This window comes from Camarhynchus parvulus, chromosome 28 (assembly GCF_901933205.1).
Source record: "Camarhynchus parvulus chromosome 28, STF_HiC, whole genome shotgun sequence".
Lineage (NCBI taxonomy): Eukaryota > Metazoa > Chordata > Aves > Passeriformes > Thraupidae > Camarhynchus > Camarhynchus parvulus.
In genome coordinates, this window is record NC_044598.1 from 366,765 (window position 1) to 375,080 (window position 8,316).

General features: G+C 59.3%; 1 protein-coding gene across 7 annotated transcripts; it reads right to left on the minus strand.

Annotated features, from left to right (window-relative positions):
* Window positions 1-1,027: 1,027 nt before the first annotated feature.
* ARMC6 (armadillo repeat containing 6) lies at window positions 1,028-8,232 on the minus strand. Of its 7 annotated transcripts, none has more exons than XM_030966877.1 (8): window positions 8,132-8,232; window positions 7,194-7,350; window positions 6,685-6,767; window positions 5,285-5,855; window positions 4,613-4,758; window positions 3,710-3,841; window positions 2,911-3,048; window positions 1,028-2,168 (listed from the first exon to the last, which is right to left on the minus strand). In XM_030966877.1, exons 2-8 carry the CDS (start codon window positions 7,312-7,314, stop codon window positions 1,956-1,958), a joined length of 1,404 nt encoding a protein of 467 aa, XP_030822737.1. In that variant the 5' UTR covers window positions 7,315-7,350; window positions 8,132-8,232; the 3' UTR covers window positions 1,028-1,955. The 7 variants fall into 7 exon arrangements, with proteins under 7 accessions (XP_030822737.1, XP_030822738.1, XP_030822732.1 ...); XM_030966878.1 differs by having other exon boundaries at window positions 7,194-7,347; window positions 8,132-8,168; XM_030966872.1 differs by lacking the exon at window positions 8,132-8,232 and adding an exon at window positions 7,857-7,989.
* Between the last annotated feature and the right edge of the window lie 84 nt (window positions 8,233-8,316).

Here is an 8,316-nt window from a genome sequence, read left to right on the forward strand (position 1 = left end):
GCGCCCCGAACTGCCCCGTCGGGACTGCCCGGGACACCGAACAGACCCAGGGGGAGCTCAAAGAGCCCGACCGGGACCCCGGCGAGTGGCCGGCTCGAGCAGCGACAATCCCGCCCGGTTCCACCGGGCAGCAGCGGTGCGGCGAGCGGAGATGCCGCCCGTTCACAGCGGGGAGCGCCCGGGGATCGCATCCCGGAGATCCGGTGTCCTGCAGGCCCGGTGCCCCCGGCAGTGGCGGTGGGAGCTCAGCTCCAGCAGCTCTCGGTCAAAGGGGATGGAAATGAAACCCCGCGGGTTCGATTCTCCCGCAGCCTCCGGGGCTGCTCCCCGCACCCCAAACCCGCCGGGAAACAAAGCTCGGGAGCGCCAGGCTGCACCGACCCCGCTGCCCCCAGTGCTGCTCATTCTGCACCTTCTCCCCAGCTCCTGCTCCCTCTGAGAGCCCCTCCAGCCAGGCTGGGTCAGGGCAGTGCCCAAAGCCCTGCGGCCTCTCGGGGCAGTGCCCAAAGCCCTGCGGCCTCTCAGGGCAGTGCCCAAAGCCCTGCGGCCTCTCAGAGCAGTGCCCAAAGCCCTGCGGCCTCTCAGAGCAGTGCCCAAAGCCCTGCGGCCTCTCGGGGCAGTGCCCAAAGCCCCGCGGAGTCTCAGAGCAGTGCCCAAAGCCCCGCGGAGTCTCAGAGCAGTGCCCAAAGCCCCGCGGAGTCTCAGAGCAGTGCCCAAAGCCCTGCGGAGTCTCAGAGCAGTGCCCAAAGCCCTGTGGCCTCTCAGGGCAGTGCCCAAAGCCCTGCGGCCTCTCAGGGCAGTGCCCAAAGCCCTGCAGAGTCTCAGAGCAGTGCCCAAAGCCCTGCGGCCTCTCAGGGCAGTGCCCAAAGCCCTGCGGAGTCTCAGAGCAGTGCCCAAAGCCCTGCGGAGTCTCGGGGCAGTGCCCAAAGCCCTGCGGAGTCTCACTCCCCGCTCAGCTCTGACGCTTCTCCCCGCACCTCGCTCCTCCCGCCACACAAAAAAGGCCCCACACAGAGCCACGCAGCCGCGGAAGGTTTGTGTGTTTTATAAGGTCGCCGTTTTTACAGAGAGTATCACATGAAACACATCCACTCACAAAAGCGGCAGCGGCGCAGGACGAGGGCGCAGCACCGGAGCCTTGAGCTGAGACTCCAGAGCATTTCTGGCCCACAAACCCACAGCTGTGCCTCAGTCCCTGAGGGGCTCGGCCCGCTCACTGCAATGAAAGCATTCCTGGGTCCAGGGCAGTGCCAGGAGGGGACAAAGCCTGGCATTCCCAGTGGCACCAGCGCCTGCTTGGTCACGCGCTGGAACTCCCACCCCACTGCCAGTCCCTGCCCTGCTCCTCTCACTGAGGGAGAACGTGAACTTTCCTCCTGGATGCCAACAGTTCCTTTGGGTGTTATCCCAAATCCTTACTTTGCCTTTTTTTTCTTTTTTTTTTTTTTTTTTTTTTTGTTTGTTTTTTTTGGTGTTTTTTTTTTGTTTTTGTTTAAAACGTTACGCTGGCGGAAAAATCCCAAACAAAGCAGCGACACAAGAGTGGGGTCAGCAGTAAAAGAACAGGGCGACGGGACAGAGAGAGCACATTCACAAATGCTGGGCGTCCTCCTCAGGCAGCCCCCGAGCAGGGGCACAAATGGGAACCAGCAGCCAAACCGGGCAGGACAGAGCCAGCCCTGCTGTCAGCAGGGCATCAGAGCAGTGACAACAGCCCCGTGCTGCTCGCTGCGGGGAGCAGATCATCCTCAGCCATGAGATGATCCAGGCAATGATCACTACACAGAGCTGTGAATGCAGAAAGCCATTTCAGCTGCAGCTCCCCGGGTCACAGTTCCCTGCAGCCTCCCCAGGCTGGGTTTGCTCCGCCGGGCAGAACCATCCAACGCCGCCTCCCGCCAGGCTCCAGGGGCTCAGACACTCTGCACCTTTCCCTGCTGGGCTGGCAGGAGGCTTCACTGAGCCAGGCTGCCCTTCTGGCCCGTCCAGAGCTCCCGCAGCTCCACCTTGCAGCCCAGGTCCCTGAGCGCGGCCCTGGCCACGTCGTCGCAGTCGCGGTGGGCGGCGCGCGCCTCGGCGATCAGCACCTCGGCGCCCAGGGCCAGGATGGGCCCGCAGAGCTCCCGGCTGCGCGACACCAGGTTCCGGATCAGCATGCACGCCTGCTTCTGGGGACGGACAGACAGACAGACAGACAGACAGACAGGGTCACTGGGAGCCATGGGGGTCACAGCTCCTGGCTGCGCGACACCAGGTTCCGGATCAGCATGCACGCCTGCTTCTGGGGACGGACAGACAGACAGACAGACAGACAGGGTCACTGGGGGCTGCAGGGAGCCATGGGGGTCACAGCTCCCGGCTGCGCGACACCAGGTTCCTGATCAGCATGCACGCCTGCTTCTGGGGACGGACAGACAGACAGACAGACAGACAGACAGGGTCACTGGGAGCCATGGGGGTCACAGCTCCCGGCTGCGCGACACCAGGTTCCGGATCAGCATGCACGCCTGCTTCTGGGGACAGATAGACAGACAGACAGGGGTCACCAGGGGGTGCAGGGGGTCACTGGGGTTGGTAGGGAAGCCACAGGGGTCTGCAGGGAGCCATGGGGGTCTGCAGAGAACCACAGGGGTCAGTGGGGCTGGTAGGGAAGCCATGGGGTCAGTGGGATCTGTGAGGAACCACGGGGGTCAGTGGGGTTTGCAGGGAACACTAGGAGTCAGTGGGGTTGGTAGGGAAGCCATGGGGTCAGTGGGGTTGGTAGAGAAGCCATGGGGTCAGTGGGGTTGGTAGGGAAGCCCAAGGATCACTGGGCTTTGCAGGCAAGCCCAGGGCTCAGAGGATTTCTGGGGAAGCCCAGGGCTCAGAGAGCAGCCCCGCCTGCCCCAGCAGGTGCTGTGAGGGACCCACCTGCACAGCCACCTCCCGTGGGTGAGCCTTCATGGCCTGCAGGGCTGCCAGGGCCCCGCCGCCCTCCATGATGACGCTGCAGTTCTCGGGCTTGCGCAGGGCCAGCATGCACAGGGCTGCGCAGCCCTGCTCACAGATCTGCAACACACAGGGAGCACTGCCTGCTAACCTGCCCTGCAGCAAAGCACTGCCTGCTAACCTGCCCTGCAGCCAAAGCACTGCCTGCTAACCTGCCCTGCAGCCAAAGCAAAGTGGCCTTTCTTTCCTGTTATGGCACTTTTGGAGGTGTTTTTATTGTTTTGAAGTTTCTCCCGCTGCGGCGTCCTGCTGCCCTGGCCCACAAAAGCAAGGGGAGGGTTGGAATTATGATCTTAGAGATATTTCCAACCTTCATAATTATGTGTTTTGCACACCAGAGGTGTAAACCACCATCCATCTGGTCCGGGAATAAGAAAAATAAAACACTACAAGGTGGAAAACCCCTAAATTCACACAAATATTGGATACTACAGCCGAGCTCAAGGTTTATGCACTGCTTGGTTGTACATCCTGCAGCTCTGGCCCATAAAGCAAGGGGAGAGTTGGAACTATGATCTTAGAAATATTTCCAACCTTCACAATTATGTGCTTTGCACACTAGAGGTGCTGATTCGGGAATAAGAAAAATAAAACACTACAAGGTGGAAAACCCCTAAATTCACACAAATGTTGGACGCTACAGCCGAGCTCAAGGTTTATGCACTGCTCGGCTGCACATCCTGCAGCTCCAGCTGAGCTCCATGCCCACCCCTGGGGGTACCTGAGGGTTGCCCAGGTGGTGGCTGATGGCCAGCACGATGAGCTCGGTGGCCCCGGCGTCCACGATGGCGTCCTTGACGTCGTCGTTGCCGGCCACGGCGCGGATGGCGCTGAGCACCTGCTTCACCACGTCCTGCCCCGGGGGGAAACAGCGGCTCAGAAAGCAGCACGGAGAGCTGGGCAGCTCAGAAAGCAAAGCACGGCACCCCCCCGTTCCATGCAAATGGCTGTGGTAATTATCAGTTACAAAAACTCTACCCTCAGTCGCTCCCTTGCTGCACGAGGGACCTTGGAAACGTCTGCCAGACCATCAGCAAGGCTTAAACAAATCAGAGATCAACCTCTGGGACTTGAGCATCTAAATGCTTTGTTTAAAATCTCTTTTTGGTGGAAAAGCAACCATTCAGCTTTTCTGGGAGCAGGCAGAGTGTCACTGTCATATTTTCTGGAAAAATCCCCTTTGCCAGGATTTCTTCTCCTGGGAAGCTGAGAAGCCTCAGAGAAAAAAGAAACAATAATTATCTGATTTGCTTCTCCGGTGTTTTGCTGCTTTGGAATGTGGCTGGAGATTGTTTAATCCAACATGTGAATTGTTTTAACCTAATGACCAATCACGGTCAGGCTGTGTCGGACTCTGGAAGGAATTTTCATCATCATTCTTTGTAGCCTTCTGTCTGTGTAATTTAGCATAGTTTTAATATAGCATTCTTTAATATAATATAGATCATAATATCATAAAATAATAAATTAGCCTTCTAAGAACAGGGAGTCAGATTCCTTTTTTCCTCCTCCACCTGTGGCACTCAGAAAACACCACGGGCTGAGGCTCACCCATTAACGTGAACTCCACTGCTGAGGATGAGCCGTCCCCCCAGCCCACCCCCAAACACTCCCCACTGCTCACAGGGTGCTCCATGCAGTCAGCCAGCAGAGTCACCATGAAATTTAAGCCCCCCAGGTCCACGATTTCCTGGCAGAACTCATTCCTGACGGAGAGGCGAGAGAGGGTGGCACAGAGCTCGCTGAGAACGCCGGAGTTATCTGTGAAGGCTGCAGAGGGGAGAGCAGGGATGGAGCAATTACTGCACAATTAACAGGGTTTACTTTGGTTAATTACACAGGGAACAGTGCATTTCCTTTCATGTGTTAAAGCAGGGGAGATGACACCTGCTCTCTCTGTTCCTAGCCAGAGTCACAATGTCCTCTCTGGACAAGAGGGCCCTAAACCTGTCAAACACTTCCTAAACACAGAGAAAAACTGCTCTGATCATCTGACTGCTCCACAGGCTATCAGCAGCACCACAGTGGCACTTTTTGGCTCTCTCAGGGCACATTTCATGGATAGAACTAAACCCCATTTGAGTGACAAATTCTTGAATCACCTGCAAGGAGCTTCAAGTTATGACAATGAGAGAAGAAATCAGACAATGGGAGAAATCACAAGGGATTCCTGAGATAACGGGAGAAGAAATCACGAGTGATTCCTGAGAAGAAACCACAACTGATTCCAGAGACAGTGAGAAGAAACCCCAGGCGCTTCCCCATCAGGATCAACACCCCCAGGGGTCCCTTTTACCTTTTGCAGCCTCGATGAGGACTCTCAAGCCATCGTTCTCCAGCACGATCATCTTGGCGTGGTCGTGGGCGTGACCGAAGGGCACGCGGATGTCATCGTCGAACGTCATGACCCTGAGGGCCGAGGCCGCCATCCTGACCAGCTCGGCAGCGCTGCCGTGCTGCGTGATGGCCCCGGTGAGCACAGGGAGGACGCCCCCCTTGACGAAGGCCTGCCTGTTGTGCTCGTGCTTGAGGCAGGCGTGGCGCACGCAGCGGATCCCGGCCAGCGTCACCTCGGCGTCCTCGCGCCGCTCCCGCAGGCTGCGCAGCAGCAGCTCCCGCCCCGCCGCGTCCAGCAGGTCCGGCTGTCCGTCCAGCAGGGCGGCCAGCGTGCAGAGGGCCTGCAGCAGCAGCTCCCTGTCCCCCGCAGCCAGCTGGCAGGCCGAGAGCACGGCGGGGTAGGCGCCGTTGCGGCCGGCCAGGCAGCGGAAGGCGAGCTGCTCCTTGCACTGCGCCGCCAGGGACAGGAGCTGCTGGGGCAGCTGGGCCACGTCCTGCTCTGCCACGGCCCTGGCCAGGCTCTCCAGGGTCTGAGGGACACACCAAGGGTTAGTGCTGCACATGAAGGGCGCAGGAGGAACAGCAGGGTGGGTGTTCTGAGGCTGGAAATTGGGTTGGGGAAATGGGAGAGGTGGTATATGGTGACCGGGATTTGTGCACACAGCCCCTGCAGGGACAGGGGCTCGCTGTGCCCAGGGGCTGAGGGACACACCAAGGGTTAGTGCTGCACATGAAGGGCGCAGGAGGAACAGCAGGGTGGGTGTTTTGAGGCTGGAAATTGGTTTGGGGAAATGGGAGAGGTGGTTTCGCCATTTACGGTGATTGGGATTCGGGCACACAGCCCCTGCAGGGACAGGGGCTCCCACAGCTCCACTGGGCACCAGTACCAGCTGAAGTGGGCCCAACCAGCTCATCCCAGCTCTGCAAGTGTCCACAGCCAGGCTGGACACAGCTTGGAGCAGCCTGGGCAGAGTGGGGCTGATCCCCACCCTGTCCCCAGCCCAGAGCCACCTCCTGTCACCCACAGGACACCTCCCAAACCTCCCAGGGCAGCCCTGAGCACCCTCCCCACGAGGAAATCCCTCCTGATGTCCCACCTGAGCCCCCCCGGCACACCTTGAGGCTGTTCCCTCCTGTCCTGCCCCGCGAGCAGAGCCTGACCCCAGCTCACCTACACAGAGCCTTCCCTGCAAAGCACAAGGAGCTCCTGGAATGTTTTATATTTGCAGAATAAATAGGATTAACTGCCTCAAGAGCTCCCAGAGAAATGGGGCAGAGGCAGAAGTTGGCCTAGTATTTATATTATTATTATTATTATTATATAACCCTGAGAGAGAGAGCAGCAATTTGTGCTCCTACCAGCAGGATCTGATGCTTTTGCCTCTGCCCGTTCTCAGAGGCAGGAGGTCTCACAGCTTTCACAATATTGCTCAGGTCCACACCTAAAAGGGGAAATAAAACCAAGTTTAATATTGGTTCCAGGATAATTAGAGTCAAATAAACAGTATTAGTTACATTCTAGGGAAAAGCTGCCAAGGTAACCACAGAGAACAAAGATGAGCTTGTAAAGATGCTGAAATGTTCAGTTCTGACTGTAAGGTCAGATTCTGCCTGGAACAAAGCTACATGTCAGCTGAGGGGGGGCAAAAAGAAGGAATTTAATTTCACTGACCAAATTTTGCCCTCCAGCTTTCCTCTAAGCAGTCTTGCAGTCATAATTAATCCACAAAAGCAGGTCAGCATTAATGGTGTCTCTGTTCCACTTCACAAAGGCTCCTTTCCAAGGCTGCACGACCCACCTCTGCCTGCAGGACTCCTTTAAACCCTGAGGGTTTGCAAAAGAGCCCAGCCTGCAGAGTGCACGGTACCTTGGGACTCGAACTGCAGCACGGCTTCTCTCACAGCCTCCTCGGGCTCCATCTCGAACTCGGTGATGTTCTCCTGCACCGCCTCGTCGAACGTCTCCTGGGCGATCTGCTTGGAGCCCATGGCGCCGGGACGGGCTGGGTCCGCCTCCGTGTCCTGCTGCAGACAGAGGGCACAGCTCGTGTTGGTGTAAAACCTCCCTAATGCCCGGCAGAGCCCGAGCAACGGGCTGGTTCCGCGTTGTGGTGTAAAACCTCCCTAATGCCCGGCAGAGCCCGAGCAAGGCGCTGGTTCCTCCCTCAGACAAAGGCTCACAACTCTGATTAAAAGATACCCGCTCAAAGGCACGGCCGCTGTTGTATTTAATGGGGAAAGCACGGCAGGGAAGAGGGACAAGGAGACATTTCGGCAGCATTTCTGGATTTCCATGGGGTTTCAGAGCTGTCACCCTGACGGGGCTCTCGCTGCAGCACTGAGGGCACCGCGCTCGCTCACGGCCCCGGCCCTCAGCCCGCCCTGCCCCGCTTCCCCCCGGCCCCGGCGCATCCCACACCCCTCAGCGGGTCCCGCAGCTCCCAGCGACGCGGAGAGAGCCCCGAAGGGAGGCGGCGGTGCCGGGGGAGCTCCGGGGCGCACCCGCGGCCCCGCCGCCCCTCACGACCCACCTGGGCTCCCGCCGGCCGCCCCCGCCGCACAAAAGGCGAGGGCGGGACGGCCCCACTCGGCCACCGTACGGGATCTCTGCGCATGCGCCCCGGCCCCAATTCGCACCGCTCGCCCTCACGCCGAGCGAAAAAAATCGCAGGGGCGGCAACGCGCATGCGTGCCACTCCCACGCACGCGCTGTAGGCGCAGCGTGCCCGGGCGCGCCCGCAGGGCAGTGGCGGCCCCCTCAGAGCGGGAGGCCACGGGCCGCTCCCCTCGCTCCCGTCCCGCTTACCGGCCGCGCGCCCGCACCGTTAGTACCGCCCTGCGCCCGCCCGCAGGGGATGAGGCGGCTCCGCGCAGCGCAGGCGCGGCGGGAGGGGGCGGGACGCGGGGGCGTGGTTAACGCGTGAGGAGGCGTGGCCCGTGTGGCGGAAAGGCGTGGTTATACCGGTGTGGGGGCGTGGCCTAAAAGGGGCG

Excerpts from the sequence above, each read along its gene's own strand:
- ARMC6 (XM_030966872.1), bottom strand. The coding sequence starts at position 7,940 with ATGCGCAGAGATCCCGTACGGTGGCCGAGTGGGGCCGTCCCGCCCTCG. Across the intron at positions 7,351-7,856 it reads GGCGGCCGGCGGGAGCCCAG|CAGGACACGGAGGCGGACCC; the intron begins GTGGGTCGTGAG and ends CTCTGTCTGCAG. Across the intron at positions 2,169-2,910 it reads CACGGGAGGTGGCTGTGCAG|AAGCAGGCGTGCATGCTGAT; the intron begins GTGGGTCCCTCA and ends GTCCGTCCCCAG.